Source organism: Panicum virgatum, chromosome 3K (assembly GCF_016808335.1).
Source record: "Panicum virgatum strain AP13 chromosome 3K, P.virgatum_v5, whole genome shotgun sequence".
NCBI lineage: Eukaryota > Viridiplantae > Streptophyta > Magnoliopsida > Poales > Poaceae > Panicum > Panicum virgatum.
In genome coordinates this window covers 62004822-62024237 of record NC_053138.1, presented here as the reverse complement: position 1 = coordinate 62024237, position 19416 = coordinate 62004822, and the positions used below count along the sequence as shown (strand labels likewise).

Below are 19416 nucleotides of genomic sequence, written 5' to 3'. Positions count from 1 at the left end.
CCCAGAGATGGAAATGCTCATGGTCTTCTGCCGTGGATTCGGACCCCCACAGTCGGGTCCGGGACCTCCACGTGCCTATCCGGACCCCCCAAGCCCTCGGCTCAGCACTCCGCTCGGGAGGGGTCCGGAGCCGCCACATGTCACGCAGACGCGGGCGCGGGCACAAGCCTTCCGCTGGAAGCTCGCCCACGTGTCCCGCATATGCGGGCGCGGGCACAAGCTTTCCGCTGGAAGCTCCCTCACCCACCCACATTAAGTGCGAGTGGTTGAGGCGTGCTCTGCTGCCGCTGGGCACGGGGTAGCTTTTGTCAGTTCACAGTGTGGATCGCGAGTTACCGAGGCGTGCGGTCAAATCCCAGCGCCACGCATGGGCGGCAAGTCATGATGACCTACTTCTGACAACTCGGTAACAGTACGCCGCAACAGTGAACAGAGAGGGTAATGCGGCGCTGCACCCTACCCTCTACGTTCGTAGCTGCCTACACCGACAGGACGGCTCAAGACCATACCCAGTCGGAAGGTACGCACGGAGGCCGACGACGAAGAACTCCGGATCTGTAGCATTTAAGGCTCCGTTGTGTACAATATTAAATATATCGCCGGGCCCACTTGTCGGGGCCCCGCTCAGTGTACGTGCTCCCTTGAACATATAAAAGGGAGAGCACGCCCGCTAGACACACAAGGGTCCACAAGTTTTCACACATGCAGAGACAGGCATAGCTCCTCCCCCAGCTTACACACAAGCTCAGGCAATACATCGCACAGTGGACGTTGGGTATTACGCTCCGACGACCCGAACCACTCTAATTCCTTGTGTGCTTCCGTGTTCTTACGCCTCTAGATCGAGCATTCCTTGACTGCCCCCAAGCACATCCTACACTTAGGATTATGCGGGTGCATTCCGCCACCCGGCTGTGGTTTTCCACACCACGACAGAAATGTAAAGAAAAGTTAGAGCTTTCTCACACTTGAACAAGTTAACTTCACACTTATGAACAATATTTTAGGATTACACATTCCATCTTACAGTATATAAATTATGATTTTGTTCTAGTTATAAACATATAAACACACAATAGCATAGTCCAAACCTACAATGATAGTACAAAACATAAGTGATCTACCAAATACCATGCCTCTACTATATTCAGGCATCTACATCAAACACTAGTTTGGTTGTCTCCATGCCCTGGTGCCTTATCTCATCTGAAGCAACAGGCCTCGATGGTCCTTCATGAGAGTAACGCACTCTAATAGGTTTTGTTTTTGTTACTAAATGCATCTGGAGTCTCCTCAACATTTGTAGGCGCTCTGCAACTTCCTTCATTGTCGGCCTCTCATCTCCTCTTGGGCTCAGGCAATGGATGACAAGCTCAGCTAGTTTCTCAAGTACTACCATAACTTCATCATCTATTATTTCACAGTCCAACATATCCCAAAGCTTATTTTGGTGGAACATCAGTATGAACGTATGAGATAGTGATTTCTTTTCATTAAGATTATCGATGTATATAGCCCTCTTTCTTGTAACTATCTCTAAAAGAACAATTCCAAAGCTGTACACATCACTCTTGTCAGTTAGATGGTGACTGACAAAAGTCTCAGGATCGAGATAGCCAAGAGTTCCTTGGATAAGCATAATGAAATCATTTTTGTCCATGGGCTTCAGTGCTGATGCTCCAAAATCTGACACTTTTGCGTTGTATTCATTATCAAGGAGTATATTGAGGGATTTGACATCTCCATGCAGAATTGTGCGAGAAGTTGATGAATGAATGTAGGCAAGAGCTTCTGCTGATTGTGTAGCAATCTTTAATCTCAAGTCCAAAGGGATCGGTGATCTGCGATCATTGCCATGAAGGAATTCAAACAGAGTACCATTGGGAATGAACTCATAAACCAACATTGGCACATTTACCTCCAAGCAGCATCCCAGTAACCTCACTATGTTCCTATGGTTAATTTGTGACAATATTATTATCTCGTTTACAAATTCTTCTCTGCAGTCATCATCTATTGTTTTGGACTTCTTTATGGCAACTTCTTCATTATTATCTAAAGTTCCTCTATATACCATTCCATGACCACCACATCCCAGAACACGATCAACGCTGTAGTTGTCTGTGGCTTTCTTAATCTCTTTCTCCGTAAGTATAAGAATGGTATCAACTTGCCTTGATCTCATCTCATCATATAACTTCAGGCCTCCATTTTGTTTGAAGTACTCATCCTTCTCTTTCCTGAGCTTTCTCTGTTGTAATTTCATAACTAACAAGCATGCCAAAAGCATCACACCAAGTGCAGAAACACAGAGACCTGCACGATTATTTTATTTGAGGTTCAACACATCATAAGACTAGAAAAGCACCTTATATGGACGTAAATTTATGAGCTATGGTTTTTTTTTTAGGAATATACTCTCAGGTATGGATTCTTACCTACCACCACTTTTTCAGATTGACTAAGCACAGGTCGGCATCCAGAATTTGTGCCGTCTGATCTTGTTCCTATTTTGCATCTGCATATATAACCTCCTGGAGTATTGATACAGACACCATTTTTGCATGGATATAATGCACTGTACTTCGGGTCTTCCTTACGCAGCTCACACTCATCTATATCTGGATAGAGTTAAAACATATTAACGTATAGTAAAAAATGGTCAGATGGTGAGTTATTCAATATATTAAGAAATTACAAAAAAGGGAAACAAAACCTGTGTTCTGATTGTAAGGAACAAGCCGTCTACAATTATGTGTTGGCTAAACTTGTCCTGTAGTTTATGATCTTGATTTCCATATCCTAGTCTACAGAAACCTTTTGAATTAATAAATTATTACCTTGGCAGCCTTCGCGAAGATAAGGATTGCCTTTATAACCTTCAGAGCAGTTGCACAGGTACCCTGGCCCATTTCTTGCACTTATAAGTAACTGTTTGTACTGACACAAGCATAATCTTTAGGCACTATTGTCCCTTCTTTTGGACAGGATCCATTTCTAATGGCCCAGTCACTAACAACTGGAGCACCTCTAGTAGCTCTTTCGTTGATGAACCGGTGCCCAACAAGGTCCTGTTTCCTGAAGCTATACCACCCAACTTCGACAAGCATCGCGTAGAAGCATGGGTTGAAGCTCCATGAAAAGCTCATGTTGCTCACTACTGCTGAGATTTCAGTAAGGTTGGGGGAGATGCTGGTTTCACAGCATCCCATCCCGGTGCACGGTGCTCCATCTTCTGTATTATTGATACCTTGGCAGTATGAGAAGCATCCAGCCACATAAGGGTCAGGGTTGCTGCCTCCAATGAGCCCCAGGGCACTGCAGCCAATGACTGTGAAGCGGTTTTGAGTGGTCGAGGGTATTAATGGTGTGCCTTCCAGGCTGAACTCGGCTGTGTAGTTCTCCGATATAGTGTTGTTTGCCTTGAAGCAGCTGTAGCTGACAGGGCCATAAACGCGCACCTCGCCACGCTCCAAGGAGATGTCAATTACCTCTCTGGGTGTTGAAGTGCTACCAATCATAGGCCGTGGCGGCTGAAAGGTATCATTGCAGGTCACAGCAAAGTAGGGGTTGAGGGCACAGCCAGCACCAATGCCAAAGGGGTAAGGGATGGAGATGTTCCCGCACTTGAGGGGGCACCCTGGAAGCCATACGGCGAGCTTGGAAGAGGTAGTGGATATAACTCTCAGTGGTGACATGAGGAACACCAGGAGGAATAAGGCTTCTTTCATGGCTTGAGAGGTATGGTGTATACTTGCTATGGCATCGTTTTAAGCCAGTGCTCAACTGCTCTCTTGTTACTATTGTGTGATTATTATGTATTCTAGATCGGCTGGCCCCAGCAGTTGTCTTTGGGGGGAGCGTCACCTCTAGTTAGCTAGTTGCCCGTTTCTGTCGGGTGTTTCGGTTGTTTCCTAGGGCCGTATAGTCAGTTCGGTTGAGGTGTGCGAGCGCCCCCTTTTGACCCGCGTTGTAAGCTTTTAACAATCTTTTTCTTCTTAATGCAATGATACGCAGCTCTCCTGCGTATTCTCGAAAAAAAATTATGTATTCTAGGATGGACTAGACAATGGTTTATAAAGGCCTAGGAAGTTCAGATTATTTCTGCGAATGGTAATTAACTAGTGCAGATCAGGTCACATTAGCCCTGAGACTTTGACCTGAATGACATATTGCTTAACTGTTAAAACTCCAAAATTGAGACGTGCAAATGTAGGATTCAAAAGCTGAGTTGTGGTGATGTACACATCTCTAGTACGAACTTTCTCTGAAAGTGCCATAGAGTCTGCTTCTTGGTTACATGCTATAGTTTTGTCGTTAAAAGTGCTAGTGTCAGTTTTGAGATTTACTCATATTGCAGTCAAACTCTGTTTGCTACCTGTCCATTTTCTGAGTTGTATCTGAAAAATATGGATGCGTGCCAACGATGCTTGAACCGTTCTGGATCAGCATCATGAAATACTTAGCTAGATGGCAATGAATTTGAAGTGTACATTTGACTTGTTATTTTCCAGCTGTGGATTATTGTACAGCTAAGCTTCAATCAGCCTCATGTTTTGACCAACATATTATTTATGTATTATCTTCATGCAGTTCTCTCAGCACAAAGGATTATCTTGGGATCCAACCAGTTGCTTGCTTGCATGTGCTTGGAGGGATGCACTATCTTCATGCTGTCGTTACCAGCAGAAAGGATTATCTTGTGATCCAGCCAATCTGATGCTTCCAGCTTCCCATGATGCTTTGGAGGTTTTCGTCATGTGAATGGTCATGTTAATGGTTCTAAAGCACTTATGGTCAATAAGAAGAGTCTGATGGATAATACAAAATTGGAGTCAAGAACAAACGCGGTACGCTGTCCTCTCCAGATGGATCAATATAATTCGATGGCGATAGAAGGAAATTATACTGCACTAAACGCAAATGCAAGTACACTTACAGATGTCCAAACATGTAATTCTTTGGTTCAACAAGTGAGAGGCTGGAGGTATGGGCAATGGCCAAAATTTACTCGACTAGTTTGCAGTACAGTGTTGGACAACGAAGCATCAATCTCATGACAAGAAGAAAGAACTGACAGTTGCAGGAGCACAATCTGGCAGCCGTGATTCTGACTTCGGGCGTATCAATCAGACTATCAGATGAAATGCCAGAACAGCAGCAGCTGAAGTGGGAAGTGCTACGGAACGCAGTCTTTGACTGGCGCCCCAGACTCCCAGCCTTCAGCGTGCTCCTCTCCTCCGCCTCCGGCCTCCACTGCCGCCTTCCCATTCAGCTGCCTGCCCATGCCCACGTTCGCGCCCCACTTCCGTCCCTGCGTCCATGCGTGGGCGCACGGCTTCATTTCCGATCGCTTCGTTCGTCGCCTGCTGCCTCGTCAGGGCGGTCGGCCGATCCGTCCGCCTCGCGCGCAAGGTGTTCGAGGAAATCGATAGTCCAGGCCTGGCATCAGGCAACGCGCTCCTCGGCGCGCTATGCCTCACCGCGACCTGGCCCGCTGGTCGGGGAGTCGAAGAGGATGGCGCCGAGGAACGCCGCCCGTGTGGTGATAAACCGACGTGACGACTCAGCATGGACAAATGAACATTAGAAGAAGCGTTCAGAAGGTTGGTCTTGTTGCAGAAAATTTTTAGATGGTTTTGTTATGCAGACGGCATGCTTCATTGTGTAATATTGCACCCTTCCATGCTTGGCTAGCCTGACATGAACTAGTTATAAGGGTGCTCACCAGACACCATCTTCTGCAGCTGTCCTAAAGTCCTCTACTCAAGTGCTGTAATTTGTATGTTCAAGAATGGATAGCTCGAAGTTGAGTCCTGATGATCTGCTAATCGGGTGGATCTGTGTATATTGCGATAAGGTATGTTTCTCAATAACCTTACTGGTCTTAAAAGTTACAATGCCAACAGCTCATAAAACCAATACGATTAAAGAGCACCATCTGCTTTATCTTTATATGTGTTCTTTTACTTAGCATTTTTCTGCAGCATAGATTTTTGCTATATTCAGTTTTTTTAGGTAAATTAGGACCTCTATATAATGAACAGACTTCAAGTATTCCACTGAGGTTAGCTCCACATAGATTTAAGCTTCTCTAGGAAAAATCGGAACAAACAAAGCCGCATGTGCACATAAGTCTTGCTGTATGACTATGGCATTAAAAACCCATTAGCCAAACCTCCTACTTAAAAAGAATTTAAATCACCAGCTGCATTCGTAATGGCCATCTATCCTAGTAACCTGTTTGCCTGCATCCATAGCTGACAGACTGACAAAGTGATAGAAGGAATCGTGACTTATTTCTCACATGTCCTAAAATCTAAAATCTATCTTAATCCCATATGTAGACTTGCAGGTTTTGAGTGTAATTTTTATGAATGTGTAAAGAAAATGTTGAGCTCTTTTAACAAGTGAACAAGTCGTATTGAATCCAAACAAAGGTATAATTGAAACAGCAGACATAAATGATGCTACTTTTATGAAGGATCTAACAGAAATTTATCTTAAGGATTGCAAAATGCCAAAATCCACTTTACAATAGATAGATGATGATTTTCATGTGCAACTACATTTATATACGCATAACATGGCATAATCAGGACTTACAACAAACACATTACAAACTAATATAAACATATTATATAAGAAAGAGAGGCCACCTTGCACGTCCTATCTTGCAATATCTGCATCTAAAACCAATTTGGCTGTCTCCATGCCCTGATATCTCACTTCGTCTGAAGCAACAGGTGTCAATGGTGTTCCGTAAGAGTAACCTGCTCTGATGGGGTTTGTTTTTGTGGTTAGCTGCATCTGGAGTCTCCTCAACACTTGTAGGCGTTCTGCGATTTCCTTCATTGTTGGCCTCTCATCTCCTCTTGGGTTCAAACAATGCATGGCAAGTTCAGCTATTTTCTCAAGTACTACCATAATTTGCTCATCTATTATTTCACAGTCCAACATATCCTGGAGCTTATTCTGTTGGAATATTAATATGAAAGTATGGGAAAGTGATTTCTTTTCATTAAGGTTATCGATGTATATTGCCCTTTTCCTTGTTAATAGCTCTAAAAGAACAACCCCAAAGCTGTAGACATCACTTTTTTCTGTTAGTTGATGACTGACAAAAGTCTCAGGGTCAAGATAGCCTAGAGTTCCTTGGATAAACATAATGAAATCATTTTTGTCCATGGACTTCAGTGTTGATGCTCCGAAATCTGACACTTTGGCATTGTATCCATGGTCCAAGAGTATATTGAGGGATTTGACATCCCCATGCAGAATTGTGCGAGAAGTTGCTGAATGAATGTAAGCAAAAGCTTCTGCTGATTGTGTAGCAATCTTCAATCTCAAGTCCAAAGGGATTGGTGATCTGCGATCATTGCCATGAAGGAACTCAAAGAGGGTACCATTGGAAATGAACTCGTACACCAACATTGGCACATCTACCTCCAAGCAGCATCCCAGTAACCTCACTATGTTCCTATGGTTAATTTGTGACAATATTATTATCTCGTTTACAAATTCTTCTCTGCAGTCATCATCTACTACTTTGGACTTCTTTATGGCAACTTCTTTGCCGTCATCTAAAGTTCCTCTATAGACCATTCCATGACCACCACATCCAAGGACACGATCATCCCTGTAGTTTTCTGTGGCTTTCTTTATCTCTTTCTCTGGAAGTATAAGTATGGTGTCAACCTGCCTGGATCTCATCTCATCATATAATTTCAGACCTCCATTTTGTTTGAAGTACTCGTCCTTCTCCTTCCTGTGCTTTCTGCGTTGTAATTTCATCACTAACAAGCATGTCAAAGACATCACTACAACAGCAGAAACACTCAGTCCTGCACAATGGTATCAAGAAAATACAACAGATCAAAACTTGGAAAGTCACTTATATGGATTTATGTATACTCAGTCATGAACCTTACCTATTACCACTCTTTCAGCTCGGCTAAGTACAGGTTGGCATCCATAATTGGTACCATCTGATCTCATACCTATCCTGCATTTGCACATATAGCTTCCTGGTGTGTTGCGGCAAGCCCCATTTTTGCACGGATACAATTCTTTATACTTTGGGTCCTGCTTACGCAGTTTGCATTCATCTATGTCTGAGAGAGTTAACATATTAGCACACGTTAGGTTGGAAAAAGTCAAAATGTGGTCTCTTTCAGTAAATTCAGCATCCTAAAGAAGAGTTAAACAGGTAAGAAAGAATAATCCCGAATGGGCTTGCAATAAAGAAGTTGGCTATATTATCAGCTAAAATTTCTCCTCAGTTGCTTATTTAGTTCACTTGGGAAAATATTTTACCTTGACAGCCTTTGGGTAGATAAGGATTGCCCTCATAACCATGAGAGCAGTTGCACAGGTACCCTGGCCCATTGCTTGCACTCACACAATAGCTGTTTGAACTGACACAAGCATAGTCTCTAGGTGTGTTTGCTCCATCTTTTGGACAGGAGCCATTTCTAATGGCCCAGTCACTGACGACAGGGACACCTCTTTTGGCTCTTTGGTTGATGAACCCAAGGTGACCAACAAGGTCCTGCTTCCTGAAGCTGTACCACCCAACCTCAACAAGCATCGCGTAGAAGCATGGGTTGAAGCTCCACACACTGCTCTGATTGATCACGAATAGCGCTGAAAAGTCGGTGAGGTTGGTGGAGATGGTGGTCTCACAGCATCCCATGCCGGTGCACAACGCACCATCAGATGTGCTGTTGATGCCTTGGCAGTAGGAGTAGCAGCCAGCCACATACAAGTCAGGGTTGCTGTGAATGTAACCGCCGATGATTCCCAAGGTGTTGCAGCCAATGACCGTGAAGCGGTTGCGGCTGGTGGAGGGGATGAACGGCGTGCCCTCCATGCCGAATCCTGCAGTGTAGTTGTCTGACATGGTGGTGTTTGATGTGAAGCAGTTGTAGCTGACAGGGCCGTAAAGGCGCATCTCATGGCGCTCCAAAGAGATGTCAATGACCTCACCTGCAGCCGAAGGGTCACCAACCATAGGCCTTGGTGGCTGTAATGTGTCGTTGCAGATCACAGCAAAGTAGCGGTTCAGGCCTGTAGCTGCACAGCGAGCTCCGATCCCAAAGGGGTAAGGGATGGACACGTTGCCACACTTATCAGGGCACCCTGGCAGCGCTATGGCAAGCCCCGAAGAGGTGACAGACATTGCTGTCACTGAGACGATGGTGAGCACCAGGAGTAAGGCTTCTTTCATGGCTGGGAGGTATGGTGGCTAATTGCTTCGGCACTTTCTTTCTAACTAGCTAGCTAAGCCAGTGCTCTCATTTTTCATCGTCTATTGGTTTATGCACACACTAGACTGCTGCATCATGGGTTTATAGGAAGAAATTATACTAGCGCATAGTTTCTTTTTAGAAGTTAAATGATGATGATGCTGCTGCTGCTGCTTTGAATTGTTTTTCCCGGTGCAGCTGAGATCAGCGGGCTTTTGACATGCATTTTATATTCCTTGGCTGTTCAAAGTTGAAAAGCGTCACAGATAGTAGAACAGGATCAGAAGCTGACTTGTTGAAGTAAAAGTTTGGGTTGAGGAGCTTCTCTGTAATTACGATAGCGGCTGTAGTCGGCAACCTGTCATAATTTTGTCTAAAACCTGGAGAAGTCAGCAACCAGATTTGAGGTTTATCCATGTGCCTAGCAGTTCTGGTGTTCTTGCCCATTGTCTCGAGCTGTATGCCTGACTACCTGAAAAGTGAAAACTATGAGCGCATGCCTGATTGCCTGAGGCATCGCTGACGTTTGAAACATTCCTCGTTGAAAAGTAATAAGAACAAAAAAAATCCTAGTCGGTAAACCAGGTGAAGGTCAGCTTTGGTGCGTTGAAACTAAAGCAGAATTGCTTGTTGATTTAACTGGAGACACGTTCATCTTAATAAAGGCATGTTGATCCATTCACACTATGTTGTTCTTGTGGGAACAAATATTTTAATAACACGAACTAATGGTTATTTATTATGAACAAAAAGTTAAATGATGAACAAATAATAATATATTGCGAACAAAATATTAAACATAGCGAACATTTGATTGTATTGGATAGATAATAAAAAATAAATATCATGAACAAACAAATCAACATGACGGAATAATATAATATACAAAGCGAACAAATAAATTATACGTCTTGAACAACTACGTCATGGACACGAAACAAATATTACTATCTGAAAAAAGTAAATTCTTTTACATACGAACTGAGTATGCAAATAAAATTGGAATACATTAAGCATGAGCTATTTTTAAATACGAACAAATGAATAGGAATAACAAACTAAATATAATAAAGATAAAACATACGGTGAATAGAAATGCCAAGTATTAATGTATCCTTAATGTATTGATATCACTCACACACTTAAAACATTGAAAACAAAAATAAGTGGCAGGCAGAAATAAATAGAAAAGGAAACAGATCAAATATATTAGCAGAATTGAAAAAAAAGGAAGTGGTGGTATAAGATTAAAAAAATACCAAAAACTGAATGAAACCAACGTAGAAAGAGAAAATAGAAAAAAAATTTGTGATTTGCTGTCCGTCATGCATATGAAAGTCTGGGGGGCTTCAGTCACCCATGAGACGAATATCTGGGCTGACCCCCTTTGGTTTCTCCGTGCTACTTCCTAGCGCGAATTTCTTCTGCATACATGTAGTACTAAATGAAGTCTATTTGTAAAATATTTTTAGGGATGGGTGTAACTTTTCGCGATAAATCTAATGATGGTAATTAATCGATGATTGGCTACAGTGATGCTACAGTAACCATTCTCAAATCACGTGGTCAGAGATCTCATTAAATTCTTTAAAGTTCCTAGCGCAGGAAATCTGAAGTTAGTTCTGTAAACTATCATTATTTAGTATCTCTAATTATTGGTCAAAGTTGCTACAGGGCCATTTACATTGGGCCACGAGAAACAACGTACATTGGACCAAGTTAGAATTGTCAATTCACATGATGATCTTTACTTTGTAGCCCGCGCGACGCGATATATAGTTGCTGCGTGGTGCGATGGCCTCGAGTTTGACCGCTTGTTTGTTGGGCCGATCGTGGGAATTGGCCCAGTAGGCCAGTACATTCTCATGCCATTCTTTGATTACCGTACATTGCAAAATGCGTTGGTCAAGAACAGATGCTCATTAATGATTCTTAACATATGTTTCTTCACATTGGACCCGTTCCACATGGGTATAATATAGCTTCAAAGAGATGTAAGTACCAAAAATTCATTGCTTGGGTTGCCCTTATTCATGCACCTTATGCCCTTAGGCAATATAAACCATAGTTCTACCGTGAAAATGTTGTGGAAATTTTTGCAACACAATCATACTTGAACCAGTCTACTGATTATTGAATTTGCAGTATGCATGCATACATTTTTGGCACGCATACATTTTGGAAATGGATGCATGAAGCATTGAAGCTATTGAAAAGTTTCTAGCCACCCATGCGAAGAAGAGACAGATGTGGTGTCAGTGTCTGGGAGCTCCGACTCCAAGCATTGTGACTCCAGGAGTCCATGTGGGCCAAGGAGCTTAAAGAATCACACGCTTCAACCTTCAAACCAGGTAAATTTGCTCCATATGTTCAGATAAACAGTTCCTTCTGTGGTATAGAACTGAAGACATTTTTACTATTTGGAACATTAAGAGTTCCCTGCTCTTATTTGCTTGAAACTAAAAGGCTTTCTTTTTGTTATAGAATAATAGAATTGCCTTGATCAGGAAAAACAATCCAAGCTCAGTTTAGTGCGTAGACTGAAGAAACAACCTCCCTCGTGTTTCTACAATTCGCGGATGATAGGGTCTTTGCTGGTTTTCACCTAAAAATGTGTTAAAACTCAAGCTGGGTATCTATGTACAAATTACATACATGTAGATATCATTCATGAATGACAAGTTGACAACATATGCAGTTGTAGGTCTCCAATTATGAAAATGTTGCATTATATCGTAGCGCATTGTTGAAACAGCTTAATAGATATGACCACTTATATACATCACCAAGTATCATACACAAGTATCCAGTGTAGAAGTATGTTTCAAAAAAATAAAATGTGTAGAAGCACCATCAATGTTGCAAGAGCTATGCAAGGATCAGTGTAGACACCTCCACGCTGCTGTATGTCATTTCATCCAAAGGGGCAGCCATTGATGGTGATCCTGCATGTTTTTTTACATAATAATTGGAGTTAAATACACCAGCGGCCCTCGAACTTGTCCCCAGGTGCCACTTAGGTCCACGAACTCGCAAAATCGAAATTTAGCTCCCTGAACTTGTTAAGTTGTGCCACTTAGGTCCATACCCCTTCAAGGGGCATGAATATATGCAAAAAGGCCCTTGAGTTTTATCGTCTTCTACCTTCACATCCTTGAGGGATAGAAGGCAGGGCTGCCGCACACAGCGCGCGCCTCTGCGCGCCGCTCCTCCCACTGCCGGCGCGCCTCTCCTCCTCCGTCCCGGTGCGCCCCTCCTCCTTCCCTTCGCCGGCCAAGAGCTGCAGTGCACGGGGAGAGGGCGAGCGCGCGAGGGCTCCTCCTCCGGCCACGCCGGCTCCTCCGGTCAGGCCCCTTCCTCCGCATGTCCATGGCGGCAGCGGCCATGGCGGCACCATGGCGCCGGCGGCCAAGCTCCGCGGCGGGGGAGGACTGTGGTGCTGGGGTAGGAGACCCAAGTGGATCCGTCGCCCCCTCCCTCCTCCACCCCCTTCCATGGGGGCGGCGCTGGCGGAGGCCTCTGCTCTCCCATGGCGGCGGTGTCCATGGCGGGCCCAGCAACAGCAGCGACGAGGATGAGGATTGCGGGCCGACGCCCACCGCCGACGCCGTTCCTCCCTAGCTCGCGGCGAGCAGGGACACAAACCCCTCCTGCTTCCCCCTCCCCCGCCCCCTCCCCCTCCCCCTTCCCAACCTCGAGCTCGGCCCTCCCCGGCGGCGAGAGCCGCGAGCCACGCTGCCGCGGCGCGTGTGGGGGCCGCGAGCTCCGACGCCGCCGCCTGCGCGGGAGCCGCGAGCCGTGTCGCCGCGGCGCGTGTGGGGGTCGCGAGCTCCGACGCGCCGCCTGTGCGGGAGCCGTGAACCACGCCTCCGCGGCGCGGGGGCTGCGAGCTCCGACGCCGCCGCCTGCGCGGGAGCTGCGAGCCATGCTGCCGCGGCGCGTGTGGGGGTCGCGAGCTCCGCCGCCGCCGCCTGTGCAGGAGCCGCGAGCAACGTCGCCGCCTGTGCGTGCCGAGGAGGGGCTACATTGGCACGGAGGTAGTGGCGAGATAGTGGGGGAGTTTGACGACCTCCTCTGTGGCCGCGCGGGCGAGGCCCGCAAGCTCCGTCGCCGCCGCACATGGCTCGCGAGTTCGACCGGCGAGCCAGGGGGGCGGCCGCGAACTCCAGGGGCGGCGGTGAGCGCGAAGTCCGCGAGCTCCAGGGGGCAGCGACGTCCGCGAGCTTCGGGGGGCAGCGGCGTCCGCGAGCTCCAGTGGAAGGCGAGGAGGCAGGGCGGCGGCGGCGAGCTCCGAGGCGAAGCAGGGGAGGCATGGGGAGAGAGAAAGAGAGAGAACGGGAGGGAGGGGGCTGAAGGTAGAAGATATTAATTTTAGAGGGGTTTTGTGCATATATTCATGCCACATGGCGTCATATTAAGGGCTGTGGACCTAAGTGGCACAACTTAACAAGTTCAGGGTGCTAGATTTCGATTTTGCAAGTTCGTGGACTTAAGTGGCACCTCAGGACAAGTTCGAGGGCCGCTGGCGTATTTAACTCTAATAATTGTCTTCACAGTCATTAATTGCATCCATGTGGAGCCTCCTCAACATTTGTAGGCGCTCTGCTACTTCCTTCATTGTTGGCCTGTCATCTCCACTTGGGCATAGGCAGTGCACTGCTAGTTGGGCTAGCTTCTCAAGCACCGCCATGACCGCCTCATCTATAATTTCGATGTCCAGCATCAGTTGGTGCTTATTACGTCGAAACATTAAGAGAAAGGTATGCGCCAGTGATTTCTTTTCGTTGAACCTATCCTCAAACATAGCCCTTTTTCTTGTGATCAACTCCAGAAGAACTACTCCGAAACTGTAGACATCACTTTTCTCTGTCAGCTGATGACTGATAAAGCTCTCAGGGTCAAGATAGCCAAGTGTTCCTTGTACAAACATGATGAACTCATTTTCGTCCATTGACTTCTGTGCTGATGCTCCAAAATCTGCAATCTTTGCATTGTGCTGATCATCCAACAGGATATTGGCAGACTTGACATCTCCATGTAGAATTGTGCAAGATATCGATGAATGTAAATAAGCAAGAGCTTCTGCTGATTGTGTGGCAATCTTCAGACGGAGATCCAAGGGGATGGGTGATGTACGATCAGCACCATGAAGGAACCTGGATAGAGTTCCATTGGAGACAAACTCGTACACCAACATTGGGACATCTACGTCCAAGCAACAGCCTAGTAACCTCACGATGTTTCGGTGGTTGATTTGAGACAAAATTATTATCTCATTGACAAATTCTTCCCTACAGTCATCATTTATTACCTTAGACTTTTTTATGGCAACCTCTTTGTGGTCATCCAAAGTTCCTCTATAGACCATTCCATGACCACCACATCCAAGCACTCTATCTTCACTATAGTTGTCTGTGGCTTTCTTTATTTCCTTCTCTGTAAGAATATGAATCGTGTGAACCTTCCTTGCCCTCATTTCATCATATAACTTGAGACCTCCATTTTGTCTGAAATATTCTTCTTTCTCCATCATGTACCTTTTCCTTTGTAATTGCATGATGTACAAGCATGCCAAGGCCATCAACACGATTGCAGAGACACTGAGGCCTGCAAAATTAATTTTTAACAAAGGGAAACAGATTCTAGTAAACATCTTCTTCTTTTTTGCTTAGGGTGTATAGAAGTCATGATCTTCCCAGGTCCGTAAAACAGAAATTAAAATGGGATTTGTAAAGATTCTCTTTTTTGTAGGAAGTAGAATTTCTTCAAACAGTAGGACATTTGTTATGATATTCATTGGGCTTAATACTTAATTCTTACCTGTGGGTGTTAGATTAAACAAAGGTGAATTGTACACACATAATGCTTACCTATAACTAGTCCGGTTGAAGCATGTAGAGATTGGCACCCAAAATTTGTGCCATCAGATCTTGTTCCCATTTTGCACTTGCAAAAGTAGCTTCCTGGTGTATTGTGACAAACCCCTTTTCTGCATGGGTACAATTCTTCATACTTGGAATCTTGCGTACGCAGCAAGCACTCATCTATATCTGAAGATACAAATAAACACATAAGCAATCAGATAAGTTAAACTAAGTGCAAATGGATGGAATGTTAGAAAATTTCAACAAGTAAAGAAGGTCAGGTGACTTTGTAATGTTGTAAATTCCCTTTACATAACTGCTCCGGAAATTGAATATTACAACATGAATAAACAACCTACACTAGAGCTGACTGTTTCTGTTTCCAGTTTAGAAGTAAAAACCAAAAAATGATGACATATGTCATGTGTGCCAGCAATTATTTTGGGTGCGCTTTCTAGCAACAGCAGTAGCTGAAGCAAGGTGAAATTTTGATTCAACACTTAATTGATGTCGATTTTGTGGAGGCGTATTAAGACATTTCAACCTCAGCACCAGTAAAACTGGGTAGTATTCAGTATCCCAGAAACTCCAGACCTATTTTAATTTTGGATAAATACTAAATACATACCTTGGCAGCCATTTGGAATATAAGGGTTACCCTCGTATCCTTTGGAGCATTGGCATAGATAGCCTGGACCATTGTTTGTGCAGTAGCTGTTTGCACTGGCACAGGCATAGCCACTGGGTGGTTCCTTCCCCTCTTCTGGGCACGAGCTGTTCCTAATGGCCCAGTCAGCGATGATGGGGGCACCCCTCTTGGCTCTAGAGTCAATGAATCCAAGGTTGCCAACAAGGTCCTGCTTCCTGAAACTGTACCACCCAACCTCCGCGACCATGGCGTAGAAGCATGGGTTGAAGCCCCAGACCTTGCTTTGGTTCATCTCAAACATCACTCCAAAGGCAGTGAGGTTCGCAGGGATTGCAGCCTCGCAACAGCCCATCCCAGCACACGGTGCGCCATCAGATGTAGTGTTGATGCCCTCACAGTAGGAGTAGCACCCGGCTGTATACTGGCTTGCGGCGCCCTGGTACCCTCCGATGAGCCCCAGGGTGTTGCAGCCGATGACCATGAAGCGGTTGCGCGACGGTGAGGGGAGGAAGGGCGTGGACTGCAGATTGTAACCTCCACCAAACTTGTTGAACGTGGTGTTTGATGACGCGAAGCATATGTGGCTGATGGGGCTGAGCACACGCATCTCACCATGCTCCAGTGAGATGTCGGTGACCTCAACCACTGCTTCCTGGTCCCCGACTGTTGGCTGCTGTGGATGGAAGGTGTCGTTGCAGGTGACGATGAAGTAGCTGTTTAAGCTGGTCGCAGCACATTCCTTGCCAATGCCGAAGGGGTAGGGGATGGACACGTTGCCACACTTATCCGGGCAGCCCGGCAATGATACAGAGGGCCTAGAAGAGGCTTCATCTGGCATGACCTCTGCGAGAAAGAATATGCATAGAATGAGGAGTACAGGGACCATTGATTCTTTCGTGGTTGGATGCAGGGCGCGATCAGCCGATCACTTCCTTAGGAGGCCTATTCTAACTAGCTACACTACACCTTTTGTGGTGCCATCTGCTCTTAATCCATGTCTGCAAACAGCATATCCGGCTGGCTTAAAGCGGTAAGGACTTTTTCTTGGACATTCTATTGCGGCCAAGTCAATGCAAGCTTTAGTATAATACTAGTATCTGGATAGAGTCGTGTGAAGGATAGTCTTCCTAGCGTGTAAGCTAATTATTATAAGCAGTACTATCAGTATCAGAGTACGTTAACACGTAAAGACTTGCGCAGAAAGAAAATGTGAAAATGATAGATGCAGTCAGAATTATGTGTGGAGCCCACTTGCTAACAGAAACAGGATAAGTATTCAACCATGAATGTTTAAGTCAACTGCACAAGGAATGCACATCTCTTGGTTTGGTCGGACAGAAAAAGTCCTTACCGCATGGTCGGACAGAATATGGACTGACAGGAGCAGTGGGCTGGGCTGGGCCAGTTATGATATCTCGGCCGGGCAGGCCAAATTGCGGCCGGGCCGCTGCTGCTCCAGCACTGTTGGCGCGCGCGCCGAGCATCACATGACATCCGACTCGGACCTGGGTCTCGCCTTCACTGGATCGCACAGCACAGACGACAGCATCCATCACGATCCTACCTGGGGATTGGCAACGGCCCTGGCCCCCCCGCCGCGCGTGCGTACGAACGTGTCACCGGCCGCAGACCGCACAGCCCTAGAGGTAAGCTAATGCTCAGGAAGCGCGCCAGTTCCTCTCAGCTTCCCCTGCTGCAGGCGGACGCAGCTTTTCCTCCTGGGCTGGGCGGCGCAGGGTCCGAGGTCGGGCGTGAGGAGGCGAGACCGAGACGTGCATGCCCCCCTTTCCCTCCGCCCTCCGGCGCGCATGCCGCCCCCCGCTGCGCCTCCAGCTGACCAGTGCTCCTCCTCCACCGCTCGCTCACGTAGCCTGCGGCTCCTGCATCCCTAGGCCGGCAGGCGTTGCACTGCATGGTGATCCATCGCCGGCGAGCTTCCCACGCTCCTCGCGCCTCGCCCATGACGTGCAACTGCAAATGACATCAGGAAGCCGCAATCTAGCGCGTGTCCTTTTCCTCCTACGGGCGCACCAATGAGGCCGCAGAGAAAGTGGCCTGCTCCCTGCTCTGCTTGTGCTCGTGCCCGGCCGTGGCCATGGCGATCGGCACGGCACGGCACCCATGCGATGCCTGCGCCCTGCTCCTGCAGCTAGGAGTAGCTGCCTAGGCGCGCTCGATGGCGAGCTCAGCCGGAGTAAAAGTACAGTAAAACCCTACCCGCAGCTTTGATTGCTCGCCTTCGCTCACGCTGTGGTCACGGAGCACCGCATTGCCAGAATTTACAGTGGGTGACGCAACAGTTTTGGCCTTGTTTGGTTAGATGTCCCATCAAGTTTGTACAAAAAGATGAATGTCCGCATAAAGTAGTAAATGGAGTCTATTTGCAAAATTTTTTCAGAGATGAGTGTAACTTTTCGAGACGAATCTAATGAGCCAAGTTTCATCATGGTTGGCTACAGTAATGCTACAGTAACCGCGCTCAATCATCCTCCAATCGTGCGGTCAAATGACTTATTTGATAGAGCACTTGCTACAGTACCATAGTTGTGAAGGTAATTTTATAATTAAATTTTATTTAATACCCCTAATTAATAGTCAAAACATCGTTTTCTCTCTCGTCAAAACATTTTCAGCCCACAACCAAACATAGCTCGCCACCGCAGGCTCCACTCACAGAGAGAGCCCCTCTTTAACCGCGAGGTCAAGTTTCTACGGTCCCGTCGTCCCCGGCGCCCCGTCCTGGCCGCGGCCCCGATCGGGGCGAATTTCTTTGCCGAGTTCCAGGGCGCACGCGGATCACCAGACACCAGACGTGCTCTGCTCCCATGGATTTGGCCGGGGCCTGGGGCCCGGCTCCGCGCGGCGCAGGCTTTGCTTGCCCTGGTTGCTTCGTGTTGGGAGGAGCGAGCCGCGGGTCACGTCACACGCCCCCCTGCTCCAAGCCTCTGCCCGCCCAGACCTGCGCTCCGCTCCCTGGCCGATTAATGGCGGGTGGATGCTCCTGATGTCAGAGCAAGATCATCATCGCCTTCGCCTCTGGCGCCGCGGCTCGCCATCGCCGTGCCAGGGCTGCTTGGATTCCGAGCACACGGTGCATGGGCATGCGCGTGGGCCCAGCTGGCATCCAAGGCCGGCGTGGCACGTCGCCGCGCGCTGCACGCAACGGGGGGGGGGGGGGGGGGGGGGGGCTCCCGTGCGGATGCTCCGGCGAGCTGTGTCCGGTCGGTGCTCCGAGGGCTGCGACCCGGCCGGGGCCCCGACAGAGATGAACCGATCGGATCGGGCGGGGAAGGAGGAGGCTCCCGCGACTGCGACGAGACGACGACACCCACCGGCATCGGCAACCTCCCGCTGCTCGATCGGTCCCCGTCCACCGGTCGCGTCCTTCGCGGGCGCCCTGCCCCTCAGCTGACCGTGCAGCTGCAGCAGCAGGCCAGGCCAAGCACGCGGCAAGCTGGTGCGACGCCACACGCAACGGCGGTTGCCGTGCCATGGGGGCACGTGATCGCCACGGCCACGAGGGCAGGGCAGGGCAGGACGCAGCCCGCGGCCATGTGACAACAAGCCCCTGGAGACTGGAGGGGGCGAGGGTATGTTGAGTACTGTAGCTCTATCTGTGACAGTGAGCTTCAACAATTTGCTTATTTGTGTAATA

The 19416-nt window shown here is 47.3% G+C and overlaps 2 protein-coding genes, 2 long non-coding RNA genes and 1 pseudogene across 4 annotated transcripts; 2 read left to right on the top strand and 3 right to left on the bottom strand.

Moving 5' to 3' along the window:
- Positions 1-1065: 1065 nt before the first annotated feature.
- Positions 1066-3731, bottom strand: LOC120700136 (annotated as a pseudogene).
- An 886-nt stretch (positions 3732-4617) lies between these two features.
- LOC120700135 lies at positions 4618-7051 on the top strand. The gene is made up of 3 exons (XR_005685789.1): positions 4618-5606; positions 5748-5860; positions 6747-7051. It is a non-coding gene; the product is annotated as an uncharacterized LOC120700135 (long non-coding RNA).
- Positions 6653-9232, bottom strand: LOC120700134 (wall-associated receptor kinase 1-like). Its single transcript, XM_039984328.1, has 3 exons — positions 8317-9232; positions 7932-8114; positions 6653-7844 (listed from the first exon to the last, which is right to left on the bottom strand). Exons 1-3 carry the CDS (start codon positions 9227-9229, stop codon positions 6670-6672), a joined length of 2271 nt encoding a protein of 756 aa, XP_039840262.1. The 5' UTR covers positions 9230-9232; the 3' UTR covers positions 6653-6669.
- Positions 9233-11092: 1860 nt separating this feature from the next.
- Positions 11093-14761, top strand: LOC120700133. The gene is made up of 3 exons (XR_005685788.1): positions 11093-11242; positions 11394-11599; positions 13846-14761. It is a non-coding gene; the product is annotated as an uncharacterized LOC120700133 (long non-coding RNA).
- Positions 12024-16678, bottom strand: LOC120700132 (wall-associated receptor kinase 2-like). The gene is made up of 4 exons (XM_039984327.1): positions 15741-16678; positions 15119-15298; positions 13798-14855; positions 12024-12221 (listed from the first exon to the last, which is right to left on the bottom strand). Exons 1-4 carry the CDS (start codon positions 16645-16647, stop codon positions 12117-12119), a joined length of 2250 nt encoding a protein of 749 aa, XP_039840261.1. The 5' UTR covers positions 16648-16678; the 3' UTR covers positions 12024-12116.
- Between the last annotated feature and the right edge of the window lie 2738 nt (positions 16679-19416).